Here is a 17,861-nt window from a genome sequence, read left to right on the forward strand (position 1 = left end):
CTGGCACAGGATACTACCACAGATTGGACCCTCAACGGGTACGGGTAAGGTTGCTGGTAGAGCAACAACATACAATTAAAATTGTTCCCAGTATTGTTAGAATGGGTTGTTATAGTTCATTGCTTTCCATAACCAAACAAAGAAAGTACAAATTCATGGGAAAGTTTTTAAATTTAATTGTTAATATTTAGAAAGTTTCTCATTAATTTACAATTATTTTTTCCCCTATAACTTTTTTTTTAATTAGTTATATAATAGACTAGAATTTCATTCACAATTGTCTTGTTTCTGTTTTTACTAATGTTGTTTTTTCCCAGGTTTATGTTCATTTTTTGTTTGCTGCTTTTATTCTCTGTTTCTTCCATGTATGATTGTTTGTATATTTATCTGTCTAAACAGAAGCCTCATCTTTGTTCTGGACATTCTCTTATTTCAATAAATTAGCAACTAAATAATAAAGATATATGTTAAAAGATCAAAAGTTAAAACATTTTGTCAAAGGCCCAATTCATTTACAAAAGTTTCCTGAATGAAAAAATGGCCTGTTCTTGTGTGTTTGTCCAATCCGATTTTACATGTGTATATGCTCTGTTCTACAATGCTGAATAACAGATAGAATAGGTTTTTATGAGCCCACTACAACGTTGGTTTCAAAACTAAATTGGTTTCTCGAGGGCTGACTGTTTGTGTTGTATTGTCTATGTAGATTTAGAAATGGCTTCTTCTTCTAATGACAACAGCAACATAAGATTAAAACCGAGAATGTGCAATTGTGGAAGAACAGCTGCCATTCATATCGTAAAAACTAATGAGAATGGAAATAAAGGGCGTTTGTTCTTTGTTTGCCCATCAAAATATGTAAGTATTGTATTGGAAATATTAAATATGTAAGTAGTCACAATTTAATTTGTTTTAATAGACTAACTAATTGTTGGTTGCATTGTAGACTGAAAATCCCAATTGCAATTACTTCAAGTTCGTGGCTGAAGATGATGAAGATGTGACGTCCACAATCCGTTCCAACACTAGAGCTTCTGATGGTGTTACAGTAGAAGACTTTAACGAGCTGAGGAGGAGGCTGTATGACGTGGAAAATGAACATGGCGACTATGGTCGAAGGCTTCGAAGGGTGGAAAATATTTTGAAGGCGATGGTGTATTTGATTGTATTTGGTTTACTTTTGTACGTTATGATGTAATGTTATTATGGATTTATGGATTTCATGTTATTATGGATTTATGGATTTCATGTTATTATGGATTTATGGATGTAATGTACTTTATGATGTAATGTTAGTATCCAAAAAATTTGACTAATGTTATTATGGATTTATGATGTTTGTACTTTATGATGTTTTTATGAATGGAATTTGGGAAGTTGGGAATGGGTAGAATTCATTTATTGTCCAAATGCATACCAGCAGAATGGGTAGAATTCATTTACTAGTGCATACCAGCAGAATTCATTTACTAATGCATACCAGCAGAATTTGGGATGTTTTTATGAATGTTTTTATGCATTTATTGTCCTAGTGGAGTTAATGGGTAGAATTCATTTACTAATGCATACCAGCAGAATTCATTTATTGTCCAAATGCATACCAGCAGAATTCATTTACCATATATGAACCACCAGAATTCAGCAGATATGAATTCAACATAATGCATTTGCTAATGAATTCCAACAGAATGCATACCAACAGAATGCATTTACTAGATGAACCAGCAGAATGAATTTTCAACAGAATGCATGTTGTGAGCTTGAGTATAACTTCTCAGTTTCAAACCAGCATACCAGAACCAGCATATAGTGTTGAAAACAGAATCTGCATAACAGGGTTAAAAATAAAACCAGAATCTACAATGTTCAAGGGTCCTGGAACTGCAATGCAAAACTGTTAACCATTTGTTAAGGCCCATTTCAATATCTGCATAACAGTGTTCAAGGGTCCTAAATGAACATCAACCAACATCAACCAAGTTAAATTAACATGTTCAATACAACATGTTCAATACCAGTTTCCTGAATCTGTACCTTCTCAAGCAACCAACATGGACACCAATTTAAATGAACATGAACATGAACATGGACATGAACATCAACCAACCAACACATAAATTAAAAAAAAACATTAACAATAACAGAATCAGTACAACTTTAACAATAACCAACATCAACCAACATCAACCAAGCTAAATGAACATTAACAATAACCAGTTCACTTGGGTTTAACATATAAATTAAAATCAACTGTAAATGAACATCAACCAGTACAACTTAACATCTTAATTAATTCATTGGTCCTTAAAAATTGACACATTAGTACTTTAACATCACTTTCCAGCAGCAGTTTGCTTCACAATTTCAGAGGCCATGACTTCACGTTGCAGCCCAATTTCAGCATCAGTTTGGTTCTGTTCATGGTTGTCCATAGCCTACAAAAAAAAAGAAAGAATTTTTAAGCAACTATAAATACATGATATCACAGAATTTTCAGCAACTATAAACTAAAAATACATCAACGACGAACCTGACTACACATTGGAGTAGTTGATTCTTGAGAATATCGAAACCCAATGTCATATCCACATGAACCTTATAGTAGTGACTGGAATGTTGGTTGAGCAGAATGTCGTTGAGCCATTGAAGTTGGCAAATAATTTGGCACCACATACATCTCCCGCAAATTGTTCGCCTACAACAATGTCATATATGCTTTCAGTTATGGTTTGAGTCACATATTATATCCACACAAAAAATACAATGTTAAAGAAAGGCTTACATGATATGTGGGATACGTCAATGGCGGAGGAATGTAATTACCACCCATGGGCAAAGATCGAGGAAGAGGATGAAGGGGAGGAAGAGGTTGAAACGGAGGAACTTGTTCACGAACATATATATCTCCTCCAACAGATAATGGAGAAGGTGCAACCGTTGAACTTGCAATAGATTGTGACGAAGCCAAGCTGTTAGCACGGGATTTTTTTTTGGAGTTCGCTACCAACGCCGCTTCGAATCCACCTTTGACCCTCCTTTTGCCCTTACTAGTTGCCACCTTCTTCTTCAATCCTTTTGGTTGCACAACATGATTCACATCTTCGCATTCCACTTCAAAGCTTTGGGTGTCATCATCATTACGTACTTCATTTCCAACACCAAAATGAGCACTTAACTTGCCTTCAACATCTGCACCTAATGTAGCAAGGTGTGCAATACAAAAATCATAAGTTTCTTCAGTTTCAGCAGCTCTACTTGCTACTGCTCTAAACGCGGTCATCAATGTCTTATACCGCGAGGCTTGTTGGAATTTCACATCTACTTCAATGTCATTTTCCTTAATGTGCTGCACAGTTTCGGCTCTTGCTTGTTTGGTCCATCTCTTTAGAATGTATTGTGGAGGAACCTCTTTCATCTTCAATATGTCTCTAATGACCTTCAATGAGTGACAACACAAGATTCCTTCCCTTTCAAACTTTGTACAATTACAACCCAAAGAGCCATCCCTCTCCATCTTCACTTTCCTTGCATGTTTGTTACCAACATCAACAACTGTGTACATAGTACTAGCCTCGCCATATTCAATTGCTTCTATGTCTGATTCAATGGATTGAAAGTACTCATTTTGAAATTCCTCAAAGATCTTTTTTGTGTAGACGTTACCCATTTCAATTAACATTCTTATTGTTGCTTTGACCTTTGGCAACCTTTGGCACAAAGCATAGCCTGCTTCTAACTCCTTGTATCGCTTCTCGTAAAGTACCCTTTCGAAATGCATGAAGAATTCATTTAAGTTGAAATCAGAACGAATGTAATCCTTTAAAAAAGCATTAAAAGATTCACTAAGTTGTGTGGTACTCATTCCTGCAGCCCATGTTGATCTAACATAAGGCCATCCCCATTTTTCTTTCACCGCAAAAGTCAATTTCAACCAATGATTTTCATGCGCATCATAGTTATCAAGCATTTCCGCCCACTCTAACTTCCATTGATTTGCATCTTCAATGTGAAAGAAGAATTTATTTAGTACACCCTTCACCCCCTTATCTTGGAACAAACAGTTAACATGTTTTAATGCATTTTGCATCAAATGCCAAGTACACAATCGGTGACTTGTGTCAGGCATAACGATGGGTATGGCTTTAGCCATTGCTGCATCTTGATCAGTGAACAAAGTTTTTGGTGCCTTCCTTGACATAGCCTCTAGAAAGTTTTCAAACAACCATACAAACGATTCGGCGGTCTCATCATACAACAATGCTGCACCAAATATAATTGTTTCCCTATGATGGTTGAATCCCACAAAAGATGCGAAGGGTCTATGTTCTTTGTTTAACTTGTAAGTCGTATCAAATGTGACAACATCACCAAATTGGGCATAATCCATGATCATTTGTGCATCGGCCCAAAACATATTGGTTATTTGCTCCTCATTATCTAATTGAACAGCATAGAATAATGAAGGATTCTGCAAAGATTTTTCTTTAAAGTATTGCAACACATTGCCTACTTCCCCATATGCTAAACTTTGTTGTCTTTTGGTTCTCAAATAATTTTTAGAATCTAACTTCGTAAAACCAAGACATTGCCTTCCACCAGCTTCCCTACCCATGAGTTCAAAAGACTGGCCTAAACGAAGACCAGATTGTGCCGCTAAATCTAATTGAATTGCTTGGGTAGTGGAGATCTTTCTTTGTGACGGCAACATGTGGGCACACTCAGGTGATACAAGATCGTGGTTGTGTTTTTCTTTGAAATCAGTCACAACATATTTTCCATTACCCTCATGTAATTTAATATAAAGTCGAGCCTCACACCCAGTCCTAGTTTCAGCTCTAGAGTTTTTTGACAATGGGTCTCGCTTGTCAACCTTTCGAAATCCCTCCTTGTTGCAAACCAAAAGTCTATGAATAAGTTGATTAGTGAACTTGTCCTTCTTACAATAATCTCTTCTTATGCTAAACCCCATTCTTCCTCCATATGCATTATAAAATTCAGACGCACATTGTTCAGAATCAAATATCATTCCCAATTTTGGCTTCCAATCACAGTCATTCTCAGGTTCCATATCGATATCAAAATGCAACTGAAAACCCATATAAATAAAATCTTAAGTTAATGATAGTTGAGCTTCTTAATAAGATTGCAGGGTTGCTTAGGTTGTAATGCTATGAAAATGAATTGAAATTGGTTTATAGATAACATTTATCTAGTTTATAGAAATAGCAGTTAATAACACAAGCATTTCAATTATTCATAACTAGCAGTCTCATGGGTCAAAAAGTATTCATGAGATTCAATATAACATATCTACACACCAGTTAATAATTACATGACCCATGAGACTGCCATGTCTACAAAAGGCCCATAACATTACCCTGTTCTATCCAATTTACAGTGTGTTCTATTAACTGGCAGTGTCATGGGTCAAAAACCAGTAGTTTTAAGGTTAAAGAAATAGCAGTTTATGTAAGGTAGAGGCACTTATTAAAAGGAGTATATGATACCTAATAATACACTAATAATACACTAAACTAACTATTCCATATTCAAGTTTTGTTACCAATGGAGAAGAAAGCACTTATTAAAAGGAGTATATGATACCTAATAATACACTAAACTAACTATTCCATATTGAGAATGATATACAGAGTCAATGGTTGGCTTTAAACAGACTAACTATTCCATATTGAAAATGTTATTCAGTATTTTCAAGGCAACACTTGACATGAATAACACTTACTCTCCTTTACCTAAACATTTTATTTATTTATATATTTTTTCAAAATTATCATGTACATGTGCTTGCTTGCCATTAATATTCTCATTGAACAGATAAGAAAATAGTTAGTTCCCACTTACTCTATTATGACAATAATTATATCCTTAGGGAATTAATCACTCTAATATTGCTTAGTGGCATCATTTTACTAAATGTTAAACTAAACCAGCTTCCACACTATTTGGTTATTTTTACTTCAAACAAAAAACAAAAAACAAAATCATAGAAAAGCTTAATTTGGATAACTTGGGTATAACCTTCACGACAAAAATAAACAAATAGAAAGATTTTTAGTCCGAGGAAGGCTTAACCTAAAAAAACATTTGAGTAATGTTACAAACATAAAAATTACCCAAAATTTGAATAGTGTAAACCAAATTCATTATTGATATGGACCTACAATACATCAATCTCCATCATACACTCACTTTGTGGATAAATTTATGGGAAAAAATCTTGGATTTGCATCTTTTCTGAAAACATTTTAGTATTTTACACTAGAAATTGAAGATCCTAAAACAATCAAGGAAATCTATTTCGTTTCCAAGCACCAAATAATGTCGCTATAGTTTGTCCACAACCCAAGTTCATGTTGGATGCCTTCTGCAAAGAGCACTAGAAAGTCTGCAAATACCCATGTGATGATTCATCTCTTCCAAGCTTTTTGTTTGTTTCTTTTTTTTTTTTTTTTGAAAGTATTTACAAATAAGGTACAATAGGCTATGTGGTCCAAATTTTAAACTCGATCACAAAGCAATTCTGGAGAATCATCTTCAATTGCAAATCTCTTGATGAGGTTCCTTTCAACGTTCAGCCAGTCCCACATGGACCAAGCTTGCTCAGTTTTTTAACACCACACAAGAAAAGCATTTATGCCCCCACCGGCTTAGAACAATTCCGACAGTAGGTTACGATTTAAATTACTCAAAAAATCATACCAAAAAAAAAAATCAAAGATTCATTCTCATTCTCATTCTCTCTACTTTTTTCAGGTCTTTAATATAAAAAAAAAATTCAAAAAATTATTCTCAAACACTTCAATTGCGTTTGGAAAATCTCAAATCAAAGTCCTAATTTTGAAATTCCAAATCTGAAAAGCCCTAAATTTTTTCAGAAATTTCTTAATTTCAGATGTTTGAAGACCAACCTGGTTCGTGATCTAAGCTCAACTGATGGTGGTCGTCGCGGTGGAGTTCACGAAGCGTAGAGGCTGAAGCGGTGGAGCTGTGGTCGTCGTGGGGTCGCCGTTGGGACTGGTCGCCGGTTCGCCGGTGAGGGTAGGTTCGGTGGACGACCACGATCGACTGTAAGGCTGAGTGAAAGTGAGAGAGTAAGAGAGTGAGAGTGAATATATGTCTCAGGTGTATTGTTGTTTTGTTTGGGCGGGAAGTCGAAAACAGAACATTTTTGATTTTTTTTTTTTTTTTTATATAATATGAGTCGTTGGATGACCAACGGCTCATCTGAGCCGTTGCCCGCAGCAACTCAAGGACCTTCCTCAAAGAGAGGATCCGAACTCGTCAAACACGTCTTCAAATGCTTTTTCATATATATATATATATATATATATATGTACATGACAATGATAGCACCCAAATATTTTATTAACGTTTTTTATCCAATATTTCACATAAATATGAGAGTTATATCGGACTCACGTGTTGTAGGTCTCACACTTATGAGATGTTTGATAAAAATATTAATAAATTATTTAAGATCTTTAGTATTACATATATTCCTTCTGTTCCAAAATAATAGTCTTTTTTGAAGAATTTAACTTTTTTTGATAGTATAATTATTACACTTTAAAAAAATTAATTTTTTAAAATTACCTTTTGATAGTATATTTTTTTGGATATATCAATGTTATAATTGTACTTCTTATGTTGTTAATGAATTTAAAAGAACGGCAAAATAGAAAATTTATATTATTTTTGTATTTAATTTTTGAAAATAGACTAATATTTTAGAATAATAAAAAATAGAATAAGGAACTAATATTTTCGGACGGAATGAGTATATATATATTTTTTGATATAATAGGCCCGTTTGGTAGAACTGTGGGAAAGTGATTATAACTTATAACTTAACAGCTTATAGCTTATAGCTGTGAACATAAGTTGATTTTTTTGACTTATAAATTAAGCTTTTCTCCCCTACTCAAAGAATAAGGTGATTTTTGACTTATAAAAAGTTATAAGTTGTATTGTTAAGTTGAACCAAACACATCAAAATAACTTAAATTAAACTAAAAGCTGAAATAAGCTGAAAATAAATCCTACCAAACAGGACCAATAACTTTTCCGATTGGATAAACATCTAGGTGAACCACCCAACTCGTTTTAAATCGACAATTTTAGGTTTGGTTTGGAAATATGTTATTTTTTTAATTTTTTTAGTTAAAATATGAGATAAAAAAAAATTAGACAAATTATAGTAATGGGCTTATAGTTTGGGATTTATGTCATTTTGGTTCTTGATTTTTTTATTGCAACATATTTGACTCTAAATTTTGAATCTTGTTCTAAATAAACATAATTAAAGATATCATTGCTCAATTTCAAAAGCGAAAGTCATCAATTTGATAAAATATAAACTAATTTAATAAAAATAAATGTCAAAAAAATATTTTTTAAAATTTTTAAAATTCTTTCTACTCACTAAGATAAAATTATGAAAAATTGAAAAAACTTTTCCACATTTATTTATTTATTTACCAAATTAATTTTTATTATATAATTAGATGATGATCATGTAATGTGCGGGTATCTTTATTTTCATTAAATTAGTTTTTATGTTTTCAAAAGTCAAATATGGCGATAAATTTGATATTATTATTAAACCAATTCATTAAATCAAAAAGTATAAAACTAAAAAATTTCATATATTAAATATATTGATTACACATTAGAAGCCTAACAACTATCCATTACATGATCATCATCCAAACCCATGATAAAAATTAAATTGATAAAATAAATAAATACGTAAAAGATTTATTAATTTTACATAATTTTATCTTTGATAGGTAGAAATAATTTTTAAAAATTCAAAAATATTTTTTTAACATTTATTTTTATCAAATTATTTTATATTTTATCAAATTGATGACTTTGTGTTTGAAATTGAGCAGTGGTCTTCATTTGTCCCTATTTGAAACAAGATTCAAAATTTATGGTTAAATATTTTACAATTAAAAAGTCATGGACCAAAGTGACACGAACCCCAAACTATAAAGATCGTTTGTGTAATTTGCTCAAAAAAAATATTTGGAATAACTTTTTAATTTTTTATTAAAAAATATATAATAAAAAAAATAATTTTTTTTTAATATAAATTATAAATATTTTAATTTTTTTAATAATTTTTTAAGTTTTAAACTAAAAGTATTACATGTCAATGAGGCTAATAACAAGTAAATGGACATGCGTCTAATAATTTTAAAAGGATCGTATTTCAGTTGGATGTCAGATATAGAAGTTTCAATTCGTAAATACTAGCCCAATAATTAGAATTTTTTCATAAATATTAATATATTATTTATATATTATATTATTCATTTATTTAATAAATAATATATTAAAACTTGAAATAAAAGCTTTTCCCTTTTTAGAAAAGTTGCACCCTCACATCTTCTCAGGAATGGTTTGAGAAATAGGTTGCATTTTTTACTTTTTAAATTTTTTAGCTATTTTAATTTGGGATAAAAAAGTTTGGTTTGGAAAGGATTTTTGAATTTTTTGACTTTTGATTTTTTTGTGAGAGAAAAAATGTAATGATTATGAATTGGATATGATATTTTATCTTGTTAGACTAAAAAACCTATTTTGTTTTTGTGACTACTTTAGTCCAAAAATCTCCCAAACTCTCTTCCCAAACCATGCCTCATTAGTTAAAAAAAATTAAATTTGTAACGTAGGATTTGTTTAGTAAAAAATTAAAACTTTTTTTTTTGGGTGGTAAAATTAAGATTTGTTTAATCTGCTAACTCAATCTGCATCCATTCACTAATTTGCCCGACTGGCTCGATCAATTTCAAAATCACATGTATATGAGATTTTCTCAACCTAAATTCCATTCGATAGGGTGGCAGATGATATGCAACACACCTGACCACAAGCACCCCTAATAACTTGTAATTGTGATATATTATTAAAATCTCAAATTATTGATATATAATTGTTAAGTTAATTTACAATTTCAAAATAATGTTAATATTTTTTCAATTTAAAAAAATAGTAATGTAAATATTTCATAATATTTTATTTTGAAATATAATTTTCATTTATTTATGTAATGGATATGATTTGAATTCGTAGAAAATAGAGAGAAAAATAGAAGAAAGTCCTTTCTTCGACCATCTCCAACGGTTCACCAAAGTTGACATCAAATTCAAATTTTGATGAAAAATTTATTGTTTACTACTCCAACGGTTGCACCAAATCGATATCAAATTGAGATTTCATCAAACAATTCATCAAACTGAGGACAAGATACTAATTTCACCAAAACACTGTTTGTGACCGTTGGAGAGAGGACCCGGTCGACCAACCGGTTGCCCGGCCGGTTGACCAACCGGTCAACCGAATTCCTTTCAAATAGGTACGTTCAAACCGGTCAAAAAAGGTTCAAACAGGTAAAAAAAAAATTTATATTTTGCCTTACCGATTGACCGGCCGATCAATCAACCGGTCAACCCACCAGCACTAATCTGAAATTGTTGAAACTTGATGAATCTGCAATTGTGAACTGAGAGCAAACATGCAAAATTCCAACCCACCAACCGATCATTATGGCAAGTCTTGTCAATTAGATGCTTAAATTCCAACAGAGGAAAATCTTCATCGATCTAGGGAGAAAACATGTAAAATTCAGTAGGCTAAGAGCAAAAATTTGGTGGGTGAGAAGGTGGAGGTTTTAGTTTACAGGGAAATGAAAAAAGGTGGAGGTTCTGGTTTTGGTTTTTGTGAGAAGGTGGAGGTTTTGGTTTCATTTTCTTGGAAGGAAGGGAAATGAAAAACACGGTTATTAGGGTATTCACATAGCATTTAAAGTTGCAAAATAATATATATATATTTACGCTTACCAGTCGACCAACCGGTTGACCCACGAGATTTGATACGGGATTTGATGAACCGTTAGAGCTAGTGATATCAGATTTGGTGAAACGAGTCATTTTTTATTCAGATTTGGTGAAAAAAGAAATTCACCGTTGGAGATGCTCTTATCGCACTCTATAACTAGAACAAAACACCACCTGTGAGATAAACCAAAACTACCAAAAAATTTACTAAATTGGATTGTTCTTTCTATTTTTCTTCAACAATACTCTACAATCATTTTTCAATACCATCTCTCGACCAGCATGTGAACAAAATATTAACTATGAATTTTGCATCCATATTGACCTTACCTAAAATTGTCAAACTTATTTTTTTGAACCAATAATTTTTTTTTTTTTTTGATATACTTTGATAATGTGAACAAAATCAAACTCTCTTTCTTTTTATTTTTTATTTTTATTTGATGTTAAATTCTCTCTTGCGGCTCACTATTCAAGATACTAGTATATAATTCAGTGAGCTTCATTGTGTAATAAACAACAACCACATGATAAAGACATAAGAAATTCAAACAAATGCTGGGTACTTCTTAATATTAGAAATATGATTGAAAGTGTGTTGGAAAAGTGTAAAAAGTTTTAGAAAGTATTTTAAATTTTGTAAGAAGTGTCTTGAAATTTATCGATCTTGTGTGTGTGAGATCTATCGATCTTGTGTGTGTATGTGTGTGTGCGTGTGTGTTTATAGAGAAAATTAGTAAAAAATCTAATTTAAAAAGAATATAAAACATTAGATCCAAGTTAATATCTTATTAGTGTTAAGGATATGTCGAAAAACTCAACAACGCCGGAAAAGTTGCTGGAAAAATTCACTAGCACTAGGAAAGTCGTCGAAAAATTGGCTAGAAAAGTTGTCGGCAGCAGTGATACGCGGCTGGCGGCAGCAGGTGGTGGTGATAAGGTAAATAAATATGTGATATTCAACAAATAGAGTGTTGAACGAGTGACATGTGTCAAATTTCAATAGATAGATAATTTGGTGAATTTCAACAGATAGACGAATTGGGTGATTTTAAGAGATAAGGTAATTTTAAGAGATAGACAGATAGGTTGATTTCAACAGATAGCTGTCCTTTTACACAAATTGCATCATTTTGGCCCAAAGAGAATAAAGTTTTGACCCAATGGCCCAAAAGATTAAGAAATTGACTTAGAGTCAGTTTTTTAAATGAGTTTTGAGTTGTATTTTGAAAGATAAGTTGTTGAAAAGAGCTTTGAAAGTTGAAATTTATTTAAGCTTCGTTTAGCATTGGCTAATATAGTCAGCTTTTTTGTGTTGGGATTTTTTTAGCAGGGACTTGCTTAGCCTTGTTTGGATTGGATTTTTTGGTTTTTTTAACTTTTATGAGAGAAAAAATATAATGATTATTGGTTGGATGTGATATTTTGTCTAACTATTTTGTCATTTTGTGTTTTTTTAGCCCCCAAATGATAGCCAAACCAGGGCTTAGTCATAAGTTTTAAAAATAGTTTTAGAATGATTTGTAATTTTTTTTTAATTGATGGATGTGAGAGAAAATTTGATTGATTGATGTATATAATGTGGAGAGGGGAGAGGGGAGAAAAAAAACGATTGATTGATTTATTAATAATAATAAATAATTTTTAAAAAAAAGAGAGTGAGAGAAAAGAGAGAAATTGAGTTTTGAGTTGTATATTAAGGGTTCGTTTGGGATGTGGGTGGACTTTTTGAGTTCAGATCCTCTCATTGCAAGCCATACTTGCAAGCGTCCTTACAACGGCTGAGATCAGTCGTTGCACATCTAACGGCTGTAAAAAAAAAAAAAAAAAAAATTGAAATTTCACTTTCTTCCCGCCCAAAACAAAACACAGCGTTGCAAGTAGATTTTCGTGGGAAAACACAAAAACACACACTCATTCAACACACACTTATTCTTTCTTGTCCGAACCCACCCTAGACGGAGACCCAATACCAACGGCGACCCAGTCTACCCAATCTCGACGCCGTTGCAAGGACCGACGACGATGAAACCACAGGTCAGTTCCCCTTTGTCTCTGTAAATCAGAGGTTTGCCAAATTTAAATTATAACGAATATGTTTCTAATCACTAGTGATAACATATAATAAAACACACAAAAAAATGAATATTTGTATAAATTGCAAATTGGAAATTAGTTTGGTGATGTTCCCCTCGATGATATCATCTAGTTGAATGCCTCAACGGTGTTGAATATGTTTCTAATTTAGGATGATCTGATTCAACGGTATTGAATGCCTCAAACTGATCATCCATTTTTTTAATACACCACTTGCCGCTCAATTTACCGTTGAATATCAGTTTAGAAATCAATTTTTTTTAAATGGATGATCTGAAATTTATGATTATGTTGAATATCAGTTTGAGGCATTCAACTGATTCAAAAATGGATGATCTGTTGTTCAATACCGTTGAGGCAAATTAGAAATATGTTTCTAAATTACAAATCTATTATATATCATCTACTTGAATCAGTTTGAATATTATTCTGCCTATGTTCATTATTCTGCCTATGTCCATTATATATCCATCATAGATGATTTGTTGCTGTATGTTTCTAAAATGGATGATATATAATGGATACTGTTGCGAAGATGCATTATTCTGCCTATGTTCATAATGTCTCTAATAACCTATTGTGAAGTGATATGTTGTTCAATACTGTTGCCAATGCATTATTCTGCATATTAAAGATATTTAATGCAAATGATTTCAGAAATTGAGCCCAATAATTTGGTGACATGCCAAACCCTGTGTATTTATTATTGAAGATATTTAGTTCTCATTTCTTATTTCTTTATCCAAGTGTGACAGTGGGTTCTTTGATGATAGTGCAGATATTGTGTTTTTTGATGTAGCTAAGATTTTATTTATATGGGTTTTCAGTTGCATTTTCATATGGATATGGAACCTGAGAATGATTGTGCTTGGAAGCCAAAACAGGGAATGGCATTCGATTCTGAACAATGTGTGTATGATTTTTATAATACATATGGAGGAAGAATGGGATTTAGCATAAGAAGGGATTTTTGTAGGAAGAACAAGTTCACTAACTAACTTATTTGTAGACTTTTGGTTTGCAACAAGGAGGGATTTTGGAAGGGTGATAAACGAGACCCATTGTCAAAAAATCCTAGAGCCGAAACTAGGACCGGTTGTGAGGCTCGACTTTATGTCAAATTAGATGAGGGTACTGGGAAATATGTTGTGACTGATTTCAAAGAAAAACACAACCATGATCTTGTATCACCCGAGTGTGCCCACATGTTGCCATCACAAAGAAAGATATCGACTACCCAAGCAATTGAGTTAGATTTGGCGGCACAATCTAGTCTTCGTTTAGGCCAGTCTTTTGAACTCATGGGTAGGGAAGCTGGTGGGAGGCAATGTTTTGGGTTTACAAAATTAGATCAAAAAAATTATTTGAGAACCAAAAGACAACAAAGTTTAGCATATGGGGAAGTAAGCAATGTGTTGCAATACTTTAAAGAAAAATCTTTGCAAAATCCTTCCTTCTTTTATGCTTTCCAGTTAGATAATGAGGAGCAAATAACGAATATGTTTTGGGCTGATACACAAATGATCATGGATTATATCCAATTTGGTGATGTTGTCACTTTTGATACTACTTACAAGTTAAACAAAGAACATAGACCCTTCGTGCCTTTTGTGGGATTCAACCATCATAGGGAAACAGTTATATTTGGTGTAGCCTTGTTGTATGATGAGACCACCGAATCGTTTGTATGGTTGTTTCAAAATTTTCTAGAGGCTATGTCAGGAAAGGCACCAAAAACATTGTTCACTGATCAAGATGCTACAATGGCTAAAGCCATACCCATCGTTATGCCTGACATAAGTCACCGATTGTGTACTTGGCATTTGATGCAAAATGCATTAAAACATGTTAATTGTTTGTTCCAAGATAAGGGGGTAAAGGGTGTACTAAATAAGTTCTTCTTTGACATTGAAGATGCAAATCAATGGAAGTTAGAGTGAGCGGAAATGCTTGATAAATATGATACGCATAAAAACCATTGGTTGAAATTGACTTTTGCGGTGAAAGAAAAATGGGGCTGGCCATATGTTAGATCAACATGGGCTGCGAGAATGAGTACCACACAACTTAGTGAATCTTTTAATACTTTTTTGAAGGATTACATTCGTTCTGATTTTAACTTAAATGAATTCTTCATGCATTTCGAAAGGGTACTTTATGAGAAGCGATACAAGGAGTTAGAAGCAGGATATGCTTTGTGCCAAAGATGAAAGCAACAATAAGAATGTTAATTCAAATGGGTAATGTTTACACAAAAAAGATATTTGAGGAATTTCAAAATGAGTACTTTCGATCCATTGAATCGGACATAGAAGCAATTGAATATGACGAGACTAGTACCATTTATACAGTTGTTGATGTTGGTAACAAACATGCAAGGAAAGTGAAGATAGAGAGGATGGCTCATTGGGTTGTAATTGTACAAAGTTTGAAAAGGAAGGAATCTTGTGTTGTCACTCATTGAAGATTATTAGAGACATATTGAAGATGAAAGAGGTTCCTCCACAATACATTCTAAAGAGGTGGACCAAACAAGAAAGAGCCGAAACTGTGAAGGGCATTAAGGGGAATGACATTCGAGTGGATGTGAAATTCCAACAAGCCTTGCGGTATAAGACATTGATGACCGCATTTAGAGCACTAGCAAGTAGAGCTGCTGAAACTGAAGAAACTTATGATTTTTGTATTGCACACCTTGCTACATTAGGTGCAAATGTTGAAGGCAAGTTAGGTGCTCTTTTTGGTGTTGGAAATGAAGTAAGTAATGATGATGACACCCAAAGCTTTGAAGTGGATTGTGAAGATGTGAATCATGCTGTGCAACCAAAAGGATTGAAGAAAAAACTAGCAACTAGTAAGGGCAAAAGGAGGGTAAAAGGTGGATTCGAAACGGCGTTGGTAGCGAACTCCAAAAACAAATCCCGCGCTAACAGCTTGGCTTTGTCACAATCTATTACAAGTCCAATAGTTGCACCTTCTCCATTATCTGTTGGAGGAGATATCTATGTTCGTCAACATGTTCCTCCTCTTTAACCTCTTCCTCCCCTTCATCATTTTCCTCCATCTTTGCCCATGGGTGGTAATTCTATTCCTCCGCCATTGATGAATCCGACATATCATGTAAGTGTTAGTTCAATGTATGTATTTTTTGTATGGATATAATATGTGACTCAAACCATGAATGCGAAGCCTAATATATGTCATTGTTCTTTGCCAATTTGCAGAAGATAGATGTAGTGCATAATTCTTTGCCAAATTCAATGCCTCAACAGTATCCTGCTGAACCAACATTCCAGTCACTACTTCAAGGTTCATGTGGATATGACATTGGGTTTCGATATTCTCAAGAATCAAACAGTCCAATGTGTAGTCAGGTTCGTCCTTGCTGTCTTTTTAATTTGTAGTTGCTAAAAATTCTGGATTTTGAGTTACTGAAAATTCTATTTGAAGTATGTATTTAGTTGTTGAAAATTGTGAAAAATAAACTGTGAAGTAAAAAGAACATGGACAAGCAAAATAAAAGATATTGGAAAGTGAAGTCAAATGAGAACATGAGGCATTTGAAAGAAAATAAACTACGGACAAGCACAACATGAGGCATTATAGGCTATGGACAACCACAATAGTTTTTTTTTTCAATTAAATTCTGTCTTTGTCCATTTTAGGCAATGGACAAGCAAACTGAAGCTGAAAATGGCCTACAAAGTGAAGTCATACCATCTCAAATTGTGAAGCAAACTCATGCTGGATTGCTGCACAAATTCTGATGTTGCTGAGAAGTGAAGTAATGGCCTTCATGTGTGTTCAAATGCCTTGCTGGCTGGAAAGTGATGTTCAAATTGCTGTTCAAACTCCAGTCCAATGTGTGTTGAAATTGTGTTAAACATGTGTGTTCAAACTACTGTTGTATGTGTGTTGAAATTTTGATGTTTCTGGAAAGTGAAGTAATGAGAGTGATTGTGTTTTCAAATGGCTTCTGAAGTAATGCCTTCTGGAAAATTCTGTGTACCTGTATGTATGTTAATGGCTTGTAAAATCTTTTAATGGCTTGTACTTGTATGTATGTGTTAATGGCTTATATGTTGATGGCTTGTTGAATCATTTACTGCTGGGGATGGTATGCTAATGATAGAACCATACATGTTAAACCAAAATGTGTTGCTGGTTCTGGTATGGATATGCTGTTAAACCAAAATGTGCCATAACATGTGTTGCTGGTTCTGGTCTGCTCCGGTCTGGATCTGCTGGTTCTGATCTGGCTCTACTGTTAAACCAAAATCTGCTGGTTTTGCTGGTATGTTCGTGCCAATGTTGGATCTGGTATGCTCAGAACCATAACATGCTTGGTAACATAATTACATGATTAAACTAGCAGAAGTGCAACCTTATAGTTCAACACACCCCTTGAGAGAATCAAAAATAGTATCAGTTTTGGCATTCAACAATGCTTTCAAGACAATATCAGTGTAACAAACTCCACATCAAAATAAAGAAGGGAAAAAGAAGAGTGAGATAGAAAACAAAATTAGAATACAAGAGCTCACCTTAGCCTCATGCTGGGCTTTGATGGGTCTATATACAACTAAATGCCAGACAGGTATGGCACATAGTATTGCACAACAGAGTTTCAAATCAACTGAGCTGAACATAACTACCTGGCTTAGTTCAGCTAAGAGTTTTAAACATAAAATTCAATTTTAGCACACTAGGTATCCTCTAAACAATGATGCTGCTCATTTGTAAATTCTTCATCATTTAACACTCAAATAGCATAAAACAAATAGCACTGCTGCCATACTCAAAACCATAACATGGTTGGTAACAGATAACAAATAATAAATAACAAAAGTTACATCATTCATTCATTCCATCATTCCATGGTTCTGCTAGAGCTTCATT

At 33.2% G+C, this 17,861-nt stretch overlaps 2 protein-coding genes and 1 long non-coding RNA gene across 3 annotated transcripts; 2 read left to right on the forward strand and 1 right to left on the reverse strand.

The window, feature by feature from the left end:
* Positions 1-2,192: 2,192 nt before the first annotated feature.
* LOC114316798 (protein FAR1-RELATED SEQUENCE 5-like) lies at positions 2,193-5,068 on the reverse strand. Its single transcript, XM_082872099.1, has 3 exons — positions 2,783-5,068; positions 2,531-2,695; positions 2,193-2,435 (listed from the first exon to the last, which is right to left on the reverse strand). Exons 1-2 carry the CDS (start codon positions 5,066-5,068, stop codon positions 2,597-2,599), a joined length of 2,385 nt encoding a protein of 794 aa, XP_082728225.1. The 3' UTR covers positions 2,193-2,435; positions 2,531-2,596.
* Positions 5,069-11,670: 6,602 nt separating this feature from the next.
* LOC114318491 (protein FAR1-RELATED SEQUENCE 5-like) lies at positions 11,671-14,902 on the forward strand. Its single transcript, XM_082872100.1, has 3 exons — positions 11,671-11,805; positions 13,790-13,875; positions 13,972-14,902. The coding sequence occupies exons 1-3, from the start codon at positions 11,671-11,673 to the stop codon at positions 14,900-14,902; spliced, it is 1,152 nt and encodes a 383-aa protein (XP_082728226.1).
* A 110-nt stretch (positions 14,903-15,012) lies between these two features.
* LOC114257947 (uncharacterized) lies at positions 15,013-16,932 on the forward strand. The gene is made up of 2 exons (XR_014330148.1): positions 15,013-16,336; positions 16,628-16,932. It is a non-coding gene; the product is annotated as an uncharacterized LOC114257947 (long non-coding RNA).
* The last annotated feature ends 929 nt before the right edge of the window (positions 16,933-17,861 follow it).

The sequence above is a fragment of the Camellia sinensis genome, chromosome 5 (genome assembly GCF_055761805.1).
Source record: "Camellia sinensis isolate YWXY chromosome 5, ASM5576180v1, whole genome shotgun sequence".
In the NCBI taxonomy this organism is placed as follows: domain Eukaryota; kingdom Viridiplantae; phylum Streptophyta; class Magnoliopsida; order Ericales; family Theaceae; genus Camellia; species Camellia sinensis.